Source organism: Lissotriton helveticus, chromosome 1_1 (assembly GCF_964261635.1).
Source record: "Lissotriton helveticus chromosome 1_1, aLisHel1.1, whole genome shotgun sequence".
NCBI lineage: Eukaryota > Metazoa > Chordata > Amphibia > Caudata > Salamandridae > Lissotriton > Lissotriton helveticus.
The window spans coordinates 156,661,328-156,675,829 of NC_136057.1; the positions used below are offsets into that span (position 1 = coordinate 156,661,328).

Genomic DNA, 14,502 nt, shown 5'->3' on the forward strand with positions numbered 1-14,502 from the left:
TGAACACCATTTTTACTATCTTAAGGCGTTTCTACCTCTACCACAAACTGGTGTCTTTTCCCTTGGATTGGATATCCGAAGGGGTTCCGAACCACTAGTAAAGGATTGCCTGCTCATAACCCTATGTCTTCTTTTACAGGAAGCGTATATGCCAGATTGAGGAGGGAGAACTGGGGACCCTGCACCCTTTCTTCAGTCACATCTGTCAGCAATGGATGGCCTTTATGGGCCAGCTGGGTAGGTCCTACTGTAAGGCTGACTGCAGTACATGCGGTTTCCTGTTTTGTATCACTCCTCATGTTTCCTATTTGTCTGTTTTTGTTGTCTACTGGTATATCCTACAACCCTTTCCTCCAACCGTTTAGGTATCCTTTGCTTCATACCATGGTGCTGAACATTTTTTGCATAACAAAGAGCTAAATTATAAGTGTACATAAATGGGTATAATGCTATATGTATCATGTACCTTTATATTAAACATTTAAGTAGCTGCGATAATTCACTACTCAAATTACACATCAGTGCAATCTACAGTTACACATCAATTGACCAAAGTAACAATAAGTTACATTCCTTTACTTCATTTATAATTTTACTCAACATGCAAATGGGAAGGAAAATAGCTTTTCTGATTAATAAAGAGTAAAGTATAGAAATAAATAGAAAATTGAAGCATAGGCTGAACTGACTGCTAACTGATGCATGGCCTTTTCATGTTTGGGGAGATTACCACACTCCATTATCAGTTGTGTCCCATTTATTCAAGCCCTTAGGTATCTGAAACTCTTACATTTAGACAAACTGTCAAAAGTGGAGTCTGTTTACATTTTTTAACAAGTACTACATTTGATGAGGAGTTTAGCAGGATGTGCATCCTAAACTGCTGCTTCTTGTGCGCCCAGGATGTTTAACACCTCAGTACTTCTCTCATGCTCTGGGTGACTGGATGTCTTTCTCAGAGTTTGCTGTGGTTCTTAGTACCTGCTTTTTGCTTTTTCTGAGGATGGTTTCCGGCTTCTCTGCCCCCATCAACTTTCAGTCACTCTTTTATGCTGGACTGGTGTTTGTTTGTGGGGGGGGAGGAAGGGATAGTGGTGCATGCTACATAGATCTGGATTACATGCCATAATGTGCATGTCAGAGATGCACAGCAGACATTTACCTAAGCAACATCATACTTAAATTCATGGTCAAAGTATCAGTAGTGGAAATTCCAATTCTCTAAACATGGAAGAACCCTATTAATCAACAAAATGCTTATTAATCCACATTTACATGTAGGTCATTTGGAGAAAAAAGGAAGGGGGGTGTTAGGAGGAGCAGAGATTGTTGTAGAATAGTATTTTTATATATAATTTTGGGCTTGCAGGGCAATGAAACTGAAAGCCATAACAGAGTGTTACTGTACCCCAGTTGAGGAGGCTATTTATTACCTTTCAGAGTGATTTCTTCCGGCTGCTTGAGATGCTTTCCACCTATATTGCTGGAATCTATGCAGTGTGCCTATCACCAGAACTTGCTCAAAGATACCTCCTGGCCCGAGAGGGGTGCCAGGCTCCATTTATAGTTGCCTTTGGGCCCAAGAATACCAGACAGATGGTTGTCGGAAGGAGCAAAGAATACCAACGCGTTTTCCTAGGCGCCTTCTAGGTCTTTGGGTACTAGATCATGCTTCAAAGTTTATCCTCTTGTTAGGCTATATTATGTTATTTATATTTGTAAAGCACACCACCACCCATGAGGGTATCCTGGTACTTCGCAGGGGTGTGAGGTTAGCCCCCAAATGGGGACTAACTCAAAGAGTCAGGTCTTTAGCTGCTTACGGAATTCAAAAAAGGGAGGAAGAAGACTCTGGTGCAGAGACGTAGGTTGGTCCATGCTTTAGTAGTGATGTGTCAGGAGGCTTGCCCTCTGGATCTGCTTCTAACAAGAACCTGTCCAAGCGTAGGTGCCTAGAGGGTTGGTGGAAATGTATGTGGCTGTTAGGCTGTGCCTAATTTGTGAAGTATTTTGTATATGTGTATGAGGAGCTCGAATTGTGTGCGCTTGTGTATTGGGAGCCAATGTAGCATTCTCAGGTGTGGTATGCTGAGAGCCTAGCATGGGAAGTTGAGGATGAGTCTGGCTCTGTGTTCTGGGTAGTCTGTAGTCTATACATGCGTTGCTTGTTGATTCTTGCGTAGAGGCAGTTCCCATAGTCCAGTCTACTGGTAATCATGGCTTGGGTTATGTTTTTTGGTGTTGTTCAGTACACACTTGGAGATGTTTTTCCGCATCCTCAGGGTGACTGCGTTGACCTGGGTGGACATGTTCAGTTTGTTGTCAATGATGATCCCAAGGTTTCTTGCTTGTGGCCGGTGGGCAGGACCAAGGTGTATAACCTGCCAGGTGAAGTCCATTGGGATGTTCTTTTTTGAAGATCAGCACTTGGGTTTTGACAGTGTTCAGTTTAACATGGTTGGACTTCATTCAGGTGGCCACTTCGGTCATGCATGTGGTGAAGTTATTCCTAATTCTGGGATGTTGGTCTGTGAGAGACCGTATTAGTAGCTTCTCGCCGGCATAGGATACGATATTGATGTCATCGAATGATGTCGCCCAGTGGAGTCTTGTAGATGTTGAAGAGGGTGGAGAAGAGAGAAGAGCCTTGAGGTACTCAGCTCGTGGGTTTCTGCACGTAGGTTCCCTGGCTTCTACAGAGTAAGGGGCAAGCGTGACTGTTTATGTTCTCCCTTCAGTTAGTTTGGAGCAGATCCATCGGATGGCGGGCTCTTGAATGCCAGTTTTGAGCAGTGGTCTAATCAGGATTGGGTGCGAGACCATATTGAAGGTTGCTGAGAGGTCCAGTGGAATAAGGGTCTTGGTTTCTCCTTTGTCCAGGATCCTCTGGATGTCATATTTTGCTGCAATAAGGCTGTCTCCGTGCTGTGGTTGAATCTGAAGTCTTATTGTGTGGTGTTGAGTAGCTGGTGGTTGGTGAGGTGATCTCCAAGGTGTCTTTTGATTGCTTTTTTTAGGAGCTTGGCTGGGTTTGGTAGGAGGGTTGGTACTTAGCAAATTTTGTCTGGTCTTCTTTAGGAGAGCGTTGACCGTTGCATACCTCCAGACTTTCTGGAATGTTGTTTTGTCAATGGAGGTGTTGAGGATGGGCGTGAAGGCTGTTGTGATGGGGGTGAATCCTTTGTTGAAGGCATGGTGAAGGTTTAGGACCTGGAGTGCATGAATTTCATGATAATGGGGTTTTCTCTGTGGTCATGGTGTTCCATTTGGTCAAGGTGTGTTCTTCATTTGTTATCTTTAGACTGGGGTGATGTCGCTAGGGTCAGGCCGGTTATTGAAGTTTTCATAAATGGCTGTGATTTTGCTACTGAAGTTCGATAGGTTGCTTCACATTTCTTGTATTGGGGTGATATTGCTGGCAGTGGCGGCTGGCATTTTGAAGCCTTAGATAGAACTAGAAGATCTCTTTGCTGCTGTTAGAGCTGGCATTGATGCTGTCTGATGAAGTCTACCACTTGGTTTCCCAGATTTGTTGGGGTAAGGCCTCAGGGAGGATTTACAGGTATCTTTATCTGTGCCTTCCTCGCTTCTTCTCTATCCACGTTCAAGCAGCTTTCAGTATTGTTTGGATAGTTTGAGTTCTGCTTAACACATGGCTTGGGTACTTGTTCTTGCTGGTTTGCACTGTTTTTTATGGGGCCAATGTCATTAAAGTTTTTGATGTTTGGCATGTTGCTGGTGTGATCTTGGGAGTTCTGGGAGAGGGCTGAAGCCCAGCCTTCTCTGCTACGTTTTCCCAGCATTGACAGAGTAGGCATGTGGTGATTGCTTGACTGTGGTGCAGTATGTGGATTGTAAAACTTACAAGAGGGTGGTCAGTCCATGTGATAGGTGTAGGTTTGTTAAATTTGATATCTGAAAGAATGATGCTAGATATAGATTCCTTACCTTAGAATTACCCCAGGCGTCAGACTGGATCTGGAAAGTTTTTTCTCCAGCCGTACCTCTGTGCGTCGGAAGGTGGTGTTGGTCGGCTCCGCGCCCATCGTTGACGTTGTGTCGCCGGGATGACGTTGCGGCAGCTATTTAGACGCCGCCCTCGCGCACTGATTTCAGTTCTTTATTTTTCCGTGCCACCAAGTTCAGATCCGGGAAGAGCGGTACCTCCAGTCACTTTTCGACTGACTTTTTCCCAACTTTTGTCAACTTCTTTTTTGAGCCTGTCGACTCCTGGTGCACTAGGGATGCCCGGTTTCAAGGCATACGGTTCCTGTAACTGACTGATGTCGGTGACGGACCCGCATCGAGTGTGCCTTTTTTGCCTGGAGTACGACCATGACCCCAAGTCATGCTCCGACTGCCGGTCGATGGCGCCGAAGAGGTCCCGAAAGCTGCTTGAGCACCGGCAGTTGGCTCCATGCCATTCGATGTCCCGGTCGCGAGGGAGGTCAAGGGTCCGGTCGCTGAGCCACCACCACCACTCGTCCAAGTCTTCTAAGGTGTTTAAACCGGCTGCAAGCTCTTCGGAGCCCCTGCTACCATTTAATGAGGCTCTCACTGATGTCCTTTTGGACACATGGTCCAGGCCCAACACGGGGGCTCCCGTGGACAGGATGATCGCCCGACGCCACCGCCCGGCTCCGGGCGACCCCACTTTCCTCTCCCAACACCCCACCCTGGAGAGCTTAGTGGGTTCAAGCCTACACTTCCAAGAGCGCTTTCCCTACCGCTCCACCGGAAATGGAATCCAAGAAGCTGGACCATCTTGGGAAGAAGATTTTCCCTTCCGCCAGCTTAGGACTGCAGTAGTTAAACACCGCATGTCTCATGGGCTGTTATTCCCACTCTGTGTGGGATACGATTGCGCAGGTGCTGCCTCAGTGTCCGGAGGAGGCTTGGACAGTGCTCTCCCAGGCTTGGCAGTTCGGGCTGTACTGTTCCCATGAGGCACAGGGTCAGACTGATTTGCATGTAGCCATGTTTGAAATGGGGTGGCTGAGTGGGCTAAAGAATGGTGATGGATTAAACCCAGATCAGTTGACTGGGGGTGAGTGTTTGATTTGCTCAAACGCTCCGTCCATCATCCCCTTTTGTATCGCTTTGTTCGCCCTAAGTGTGGCAGGGTATGCTCAGACGTGAGTCCCTTGCTCACTTGGCCACTGGATTCAAGATAGCCTGGCTGATGAGGATTATGAATCCGAAACCGGTCCCAGGATGCTTGTTTCCGGTCCATGGAAGACATGGCTTGGCAGTTCAGGCTGTACTGTTCCCATGAGGCACAGGGTCAGACTGATTTGCATATAGCCATGTTTGAAATGGGGTGGCTGAGTGGGCTAAAGAATGGTGATGGATTAAACCCAGATCAGTTGACTGGGGGTGAGTGTTTGATTTGCTCAAACGCTCCGTCCATCAACCCCTTTTGTATCGCTTTGTTCGCCCTAAGTGTGGCAGGGTATGCTCAGACGTGAGTCCCTTGCTCACTTGGCCACTGGATTCAAGATAGCCTGGCTGATGAGGATTATGAATCCGAAACCGGTCCCAGGATGCTTGTTTCCGGTCCATGGAAGACATGGCTTGGCAGTTCGGGCTGTACTGTTCCCATGAGGCACAGGGTCAGACTGATTTGCATATAGCCATGTTTGAAATGGGGTGGCTGAGTGGGCTAAAGAATGGTTGTCGGGGATTGGCAGCAGCGCAAGCATATATTCGCCACTAACCTTTGCTCAGGATGTCCGGCAGAAACGACGTCTGACGCTAAGTACCCCAGTCCCTACCAGCTACGGATCCCACAGCGAAGGATCACTCACTGTGCGAACACATACCCAGCAGGGAAAGGGTAAGTGGATAAAATAAAAAACAGGTAGTGGCGAATCTTGAGGATCCCTCTGGGTCTGGTCAAGTGGCGGCAGAGAATAGACCAGGGCACTCCACCTGTTCCAGGAAGAGTAAAGAATTTTGTTATCACCACTTCCTCTGTGCCTATGAATACCGCTAACCCCCCTCGGTTTCTGAAGCTTACCAGAATCACACACCACCCAGGCTGTTTAGAAAGAACAAACAACGGAACTCCAGCGGGACAGAAAACCCTCTGACTGCTCAGGTATGGATGAGTCTGGAGAATGGCAGACTGTTCTTTAGCTGTGGAGTTCCGGACCGTTGCCTGCAGCGGTAAAAGTACATAGACTGTGACGGCTGTTACAGCACAAGCCGAACACGGCCTTTCTCCACGGAAGTGTAAGGGTGCTCAAACACAAAGAAGTAAAGAGTCTCTGTCTCTTGTTTCAATGATTCCCACTCGGGACGTCACAAGAAACTACGTCTCCCAGAATGCCTCTCTGGGGAGTAGCGTACTGAAAGGAGGCAAAACTCCGTCTTTGCTGCAGACGAGTTTCCCTCTCAGAGTCTTTCAGGGTACAAACAGGGTCCAGAGACAATCAGGCGCACGGTACCAAACAATTCCCTATCTGACTATGGTACCACACGAACACAGGTTTTTACAACGGAAGCGGGCCCGCTTCCGTTCGCCTCTGTACTTATCGGAAATGCAGGCAGCAGGTTTCAGGACGGCTTCGGCTCTTCTGCAGTCTTCAGGCTTCTAGCTGAAATCCGGCGGGGAACACCATCCGCCATTCCCACTCGGGTTCCGGATTGATTGACAAGCACCTTTCTGGAGGAAGGGAGGTGCTTAAGTGTGCTAGGTCCCGTGACTCCGCTGACTTGTCCCTTGGCATGCTGGTTCTTGTAGTTCGTTCGGCCTGTCCTGCACATACTCCCGGGCACACACCAGCGACGGGGCTTTCCAAGTTGACCTGTACCCCGCCCCCAGGACCCAGCAATCGCTACAGAACCCCCTCTCGAGGACTGCCGACTCGGCGGTCGACCCGGTCTACCCGGATGCAGGGCATGGAAACGCTCAACCAACTCGGGACAGTGCAGATTACCCACAGGTTCCCATGACCGATCCTCAGGGCCATACCCTTTCCACTCCACCAGATATTGGATTCCGCCCCTCACCATCCTTGAATCAAGAATGGAGCGCACCTCATACTCTTCCTGCCCGTCCACCTCAATAGGAAGAGGCTTCTCCGGGAGCCTCGTACTTAGAGGGCAAGGGACGAGGAGGGAAACATGGAACACAGGGTGGATCTTCCAACCCTCCGGGAGTAGGAGCCTGACAGCAACAGGGTTAATCACTTCCGTTATTACGTAGGGACCCACATACTTGGGCTTCAGTTTGGAATACCCCTTGATGCGGAGGTTCCTAGTGGAGAGCCACACCTTGTCCCCCACCCTATAGCTCGGCTCAACCGCCCTTTTCCTGTCAGCGAAGTGTTTCTGCGCGGACTGAGCATCGGCCAGACTACGTCTCGCATCTATCAACACCGCCCTGAGATGTGCATGATGTTCTTGGATGCTAGGGACTGGGGAGCGAACAGGCCACTCAAAGGGCAGGACATTCGGGTGATACCCATGGAGACAAAAAAAAGGAGAACAACCCAGTGTTGTGTGCACAGCATTATTGTATGCAAACTCTGCCATCCATAGGAGCACAGTCCAGTCCATATCATTTTGCAGAGAGAAGCAACGAAGATACTGTTCCAGCGTCTGGTTCAGACGTTCCGTTTTGCCATCCGTCTGAGGGTGGTAACTGGAGGAAAGTCGGGCATCAATGTCCAAGGTGGTGCACAACGCCTTCCAGAACCGAGACGTGAACTGAGTGCCCCTGTCGGTTATCAACACTCTGGGGAGACCGTGGGCCCTTACAACATGTTGGAGAAACACCTTCGCTAGTTCTGAAGACGTGGGTACTTCCGCCAGTGGTATAAAATGGCCCATCTTTGTCAGGTGATCTACGACAACCAAGATCACTGTCATCCCATCACAGGGGGGCATCTCAACTATGAAGTCCATGGAGAGAGTATGCCATGGTTGGGGAGGTATGGGCAAAGGTCGGAGTAGTCCCACAGGTCGAGTATGTACGGCCTTTCCTTGTGCGCAGACAGCACAATTCCTAACGTAGGACCGAACGTCCTCTCGTAACTGAGGCCACCAGAAGGAACGTTCTACACTAGCTATGGTTTTGTACATTCCCATATGGCCTCCCAATACAGAATCATGGGACCAAGCCAACGCTTGCTGCCGCAGGGCTTCCGTAGGAATAAACAAGGCGGTACCATGATAGGCGAGGTCATCTTTTTCTAGGCGATGTTCTGGGTCTTCCTGAATCCATTCCTGTAAGTTCATCTCCGCAAGGGCTATCTTAACATCCTCTAGGAAGTTGTTAGCGGACAGAAGGGCTACAGATCCTGAGTTCGTTTCCGCTTCCTTGAGAATCAAAGGTGTTTCTGTTTCATCTGCCCTTTCCGGTTCTCCATCATCTAAACGTGAAAGTGCATCCGCCTTACCGTTTTGGGGCCCAGGTTTGTACTTGATGATAAAATCATAGTATGAAAAGAACAGGGACCACTTTAGCTGTCTTGGAGTAAGGGCCTTGGCTGTTTTCAGGAATAACAGATTCCTGTGATCCGTATAAATCTCTACAGTATGTACCGCTCCAAGGAGATAGTGACGCCACTCCTCACATGCCCGTTTGATGGCGAGTAGTTCCTTGTCTGTGATGGTATAGTTAACCTCGCAGGGCGAGAGCTTCTTGGAGAAGAAGGCAACTGGGTGTATTTGGCCGGTAACTGGATGTCGTTGGGATAGCACGCCTCCCACAGCGTATTGAGAAGCGTCAGTCTCCAGAATATATGGTCTTTGCGGATCAGGATGACGCAGGATGGGAGCCTGGGTGAACTGCTTCTTTAGATACTGAAAGGATGCCGCCGCGTCCTCACTCCAAACAAACGGAGTATTCTTCCTCAACAAACTGGATATTGGGTGTATAATTTTGGAGAAGTCTTTTATGAATCTTCTATAATAGTTTGCAAAACCGAGAAAGCCCTGCACAGCCTTAACGGTCCTCGGGGTACTCCAATTGATGATTGCTTCCACTTTGCTCGAATCCATTTGAAAGCCTTGTGCGTTGATCACATATCCAAGGAAGGACACCTCCTGTACATGGAACAGACATTTCTCCAGTTTTGCGTACAATGAGTTCTGTTGTAATCTGCCAAGCACAGATTTCACATGCATGACATGTTCAGAGAGGGTAGACGAGTACACCAAAATATCGTCGATATAGACGATGCAATAGGTCTCCAGACACCCGCGCAAGACTTCATCCATGAAAAACTGAAACGCGGCGGGGGCGTTGCATAACCCAAAGGGCATCACCCTGTATTCAAACAAACCGAACTTTGTGCGAAACGCTGTTTTCCACTCATCCCCTTTTTGGACGCGCACCAGATGATAGGCCCCACGGAGATCGAGTTTGGTGAAGTATCTGGCCCCCTTTAGCTGGTCCATTAGCACTGGTATCAAGGGGAGAGGGTATCGGTTTTTGATGGTCACTCGATTAATAGCTCTATAGTCGATACAGGGTCTTAATTCCGCGCAGTCCTTCTTCGGAATGAAAAACATAGGGGATGAAGCAGGGGAAGTCGAGTGTCTGATGAATCCTGACGCTAGGTTCTCCTCTATGTACGCCTTCAGATACTGTGTTTCTTTTTCGGTCATGGCATAGACCCGACTGCATGGAATGTCGGCTCCAGGTACAAGGTCAATCCGGCAGTCATACACCCGGTGTGGGGGCAAGTGGGTAGCCTGTTGTTTATCGAACACAGGAAGAAATGCCTGATAGTCCACGGGAAGTACGGTAGCGCAACAATAATGGACTGGTGAGCATGCAGTAGCCAAACATGCAGACGGTGATGTTTCAGGTATGCAGGTGTCAGAAGAATCGTGAATACAATGTTCCTGACAATAATCGGATGACAGTGTGATGGTGCGTGCAGCCCAACTGACTTTTGGATCATGTAGAGTTAGCCAGGGCATTCCCAATATGAGACGGAATTGAGGGGCGTCGATTATGTCAAACTGAATATGTTCCTGATGATTAGGGCCTGTTTGCATTAGCATAGGACGAGTGTGGTAAGCCACTGGACCAGATGACAAAACGGTTCCATCAACGGCTTTCACCAATTCAGGTTTTTCTTTTTTCTCACAGGCGATACCGATCCTCATAGCGAATTCTTGATCGATATAGTTTCCGGTGGCTCCAGAATCTACCAAAGCGTCTATGTTCAAGGCTTTCTGAGGTGTGACCCATAGGGTGACCTGAAGATTCATGTGCGCCACAGCAGGATGCAATGTGTTAGCAAGTGAAGGGGAGATCGTTAGTGGCAAACAACCCAAGGCAGAGACCTCCTCCTGATTTGGGTTCTTCAGTTTTCCGTCGGTTTATCGGACTGTACGAGGGCTTGTACCCTTGGAACGAGGGCTCTTTCAGGTACTGCATTCCTTGCTCGGCATTCTTTAATAAAGTGTCCACCTTTCCCACAGTACAGACATTGTTTTAGACGGCGCCTTTTGTCTTTCTCCTCCTGTGTCAAGGGACCACGAATTCCGCCTATCTGCATGGGTTCAGGGCCTTCAGTCGTTTTGGCACGTTCTTCCGTAGGGCCTTTAAAGCGAGGGTAGAATGAACGATTTTCCCCTTTTGTTTTGTCCCCTCTCCTCTCCAGGAGCCGATGGTCCAACTGAACTGTTAGATCAATGAATTCTTCGCACGTGTCAGGAAGCTGTACCACTTGTGCCAGGACATCTTTTAGTTCCCCTCGGAGGCCTTGATAGAACAATGATATACGTTTAGCAGGGGGCCAGTCAGTTTCGACCACCAGCCTATTGAACAAGGTAATGTATGATAACAAGTCCTGAGAACCTTGCCGTATGGTGAGCAGTTCCCTATCCAGGGTCAGCATATGGGATTTCCGATCAAAAAGCTTTCGTAGTTCCACACAAAAAGCAGGAAAACTGTGCAACACTGGGTCATTTCTCTCCAACAAGGGGATGGTCCAACTAGCAGCGTTACCACCCATATAGGACATCTAAATGCGGTCTTAGCGGGATCGTCCTGAAAAACCCCAGGTTTACATAGGAAATGTAACGTACACTGATTCAGAAATGTCTCGAATTTTCGGGGGTCCCCGTAAAAGCGTTCAGGCGGGGCCAAAGGAACACCCACTGTCTGTACAACGTGAACAGTATGAACTGGATCAGTCGGGGGTGCTGTAGTAGGGGCTACTTGAGGAGGAACAAAAAACCCACCCCCTTCTGCTCCCAGAGGTGTCTTGGTGCCAGGAGGAGGTAAGGTAGCAGGTTTCAGATAAGGACTCCCCCCTGTCCCTTTCCGGGCTAGACCCGCAACCTCTCTCCTTAATGTACCTACTTCTTTATGCAGTGTCTGGTTTTCTGCTCTGGATGTAGCTACTTCTTGCTGCAGGGAAGCCAAGCCTTCCACCACGGAAGCCAACACGGTTTCGATATTCATCGTTTGGGCCGGCTTATAAACTTGGGCTTGTCAATCTGTCGGGGATTGGCAGCAGCGCAAGCATATATTCGCCACTAACCTTTGCTCAGGATGTCCGGCAGAAACGACGTCTGACGCTAAGTACCCCAGTCCCTACCAGCTACGGATCCCACAGCGAAGGATCACTCACTGTGCGAACACATACCCAGCAGGGAAAGGGTAAGTGGATAAAATAAAAAACAGGTAGTGGTGAATCTTGAGGATCCCTCTGGGTCTGGTCAAGTGGCGGCAGAGAATAGACCAGGGCACTCCACCTGTTCCAGGAAGAGTAAAGAATTTTGTTATCACCACTTCCTCTGTGCCTATGAATACCGCTAACCCCCCTCGGTTTCTGAAGCTTACCAGAATCACACACCACCCAGGCTGTTTAGAAAGAACAAACAACGGAACTCCAGCGGGACAGAAAACCCTCTGACTGCTCAGGTATGGATGAGTCCGGAGAATGGCAGACTGTTCTTTAGCTGTGGAGTTCCGGACCGTTGCCTGCAGCGGTAAAAGTACATAGACTGTGACGGCTGTTGCAGCACAAGCCGAACACGGCCTTTCTCCACGGAAGTGTAAGGGTGCTCAAACACAAAGAAGTAAAGAGTCTCTGTCTCTTGTTTCAATGATTCCCACTCGGGACGTCACAAGAAACTACGTCTCCCAGAATGCCTCTCTGGGGAGTAGCGTACTGAAAGGAGGCAAAACTCCGTCTTTGCTGCAGACGAGTTTTCCTCTCAGAGTCTTTCAGGGTACAAACAGGGTCCAGAGACAATCAGGCGCACGGTACCAAACAATTCCCTATCTGACTATGGTACCACACAAACACAGGTTTTTACAACGGAAGCCGGCCCGCTTCCGTTCGCCTCTGTACTTATCGGAAATGCAGGCAGCAGGTTTCAGGACGGCTTCGGCTCTTCTGCAGTCTTCAGGCTTCTAGCTGAAATCCGGCGGGGAACACCATCCGCCATTCCCACTCTGGTTCCGGATTGATTGACAAGCACCTTTCTGGAGGAAGGGAGGTGCTTAAGTGTGCTAGGTCCCGTGACTCTGCTGACTTGTCCCTTGGCATGCTGGTTCTTGTAGTTCGTTCGGCCTGTCCTGCACATACTCCCGGGCACACACCAGCGACGGGGCTTTCCAAGTTGACCTGTACCCCGCCCCCAGGACCCAGCAATCGCTACAATGGTGATGGATTAAACCCAGATCAGTTGACTGGGGGCGAGTGTTTGATTTGCTCAAACGCTCCGTCCATCATCCCCTTTTGTATCGCCGCCGGGAGAGATGCAGCGAAGTTTGCCATCCGTGTGAGCTGGACACCGCCGACTCTCTGGGCAGAACCATTTCAACGTCAGTAGCTCTTCATCGCTATGCCTGGATGAGATTGCCTTGCTTTTCGGGGGATGTCCAGAACACCTTGATGGACTTGCACTTTGATGGCCGTCGCCTTTTTGGTGACAAAGCAGACAATGCTGAAGAGTGTTTCAAGGACTCACGGACTATGGCCAAGTCCTTGGGCCTCTCCACCCGCCCCGCGCAGTCTGCTTTTCGCCCCTTTCGTGGCTACAGAAGGGGTGCCCCGCTACGTCCCACCCAGAGCCACAAGCTGCAGCAAGTTACCCCACCTTTGCGCTGCCCGTGGACGTGGGAACAACCTTCGTGGTTCCGGGGGCCAGGGGACAGGCCAGTCCACTACCCCCACCCCTCTGCAGCAGGCTCCAAACCTTTCTAGTCCGATATTTCAGGCCCATCAAATTCGCCCTCACCTCCCCCACTGGCACACCATCACGTCGGACAGATGGGCTTTGCAGATAGTCCGAAGGGGCTATTCCCTCCCCTCTGAGGCTACCCCTCCAATCATGCCACCACAATACCATCGCATGTCGGAGGATCATCTGGCACTTCTCCGGCAGGAAGTTATGGCTATTTTTGCCAAGGGAGCCATCGAGCGCGTTCCTGTCCCAGAAGTAGGTTGTGGTTGTTATTCCCACTACTTTCTGGTCCCCAAGAAGGACAAGGGCCTGTGTCCTATCTTGCATCTCAGGAACGGCAGAATGAGAAGGAGAAGTTCAAAATGTTGACGCTTGCTCAAGTGTTGTTTGCCCTCGACCCGGAAGACTGGATGGTAGCGTTGGACATGCAGGGTGCTTATTTCCACATCCCCGTCCTACCGGCCCACCAGCGTTACCTGTGGTTCACTGTAGGCCACAAGCATTTTTAGTTTACTGTGCTCCCCTTGAACTTACCAATGCCCCTCGGGTGTTCACAAAAGTGGTCGCAGATCAGGGGTTTCAGTCTTCCCCTATCTCGACGACTGGCTGTTGACGGCAGGCTCGCCCCAGGCAGTCGTCTCCCACCTCCAAACTACGGCGGACCTCCTGCATTCGCTGGGGTTCACTAGCAACGTGCCGATGTCACACCTGACTCTCTCTCAGAAGCTCCTTTCCATCGGAGCAGTTCTGGACACGGCGCAGTTTCGTGTTTATCCTCCCAAGCACCGAGTCTGGGATGTTCGGGCTATGATTCCGATCCTTCAGCCTCTATCCTGAGTTTCGGTCAGACTGACCCTGAGGTTGCTGGGCCTCATGGCCTCTTGCATCCTGCTGGTGGATCATGCCAGATGGTATATGCGGGCTCCGCAGTGGGACCTGAAATTCCAGTAGGCGCAGCATCAGGGTAATCTGTCCGATCTCCGAGGGCACAGCACAACAATTGCAGTGGTGGCTCACGAACCTGGATTGGGTCAACGGCATATCCCTCTCCCTTCCCCAACCAGAACACACAGTGGTGACAGATTCTTCCCTTCTGGGATGGGGCGGTCACATGGGAGAGGCGGCGATCAGAGGCCTCGGGTCTCCGGCGGAGTCCGAGCTCCACATCAACCTTCTGGAGCTTCGGGCGATTCATCTTGCACTGAAAGCATTCCTTATCCAGTATTAGGGTATCTTTCATAGATTCACATACCTGAATCATTCCCCGTCGTCGGGATGGGAGTCCCCGGTACATAAATAGCTCCAACACCAATGACATCCCGCTGTCGCAAGCCCTGT

At 49.8% G+C, this 14,502-nt stretch overlaps 1 protein-coding gene across 7 annotated transcripts in view; it reads left to right on the forward strand.

Annotated features, from left to right (window-relative positions):
• SZT2 (SZT2 subunit of KICSTOR complex) overlaps positions 1-14,502 on the forward strand; it is an 804,663-nt gene that overhangs the window by 540,085 nt on the left and 250,076 nt on the right. For all 7 annotated transcript variants that reach the window (XM_078659317.1, XM_078659363.1, XM_078659315.1 and 4 more), the window contains one exon: positions 140-237. In XM_078659317.1, coding sequence (XP_078515443.1) covers positions 140-237 — 98 coding nt within the window. The remainder of the gene's footprint in view (positions 1-139; positions 238-14,502) is intronic.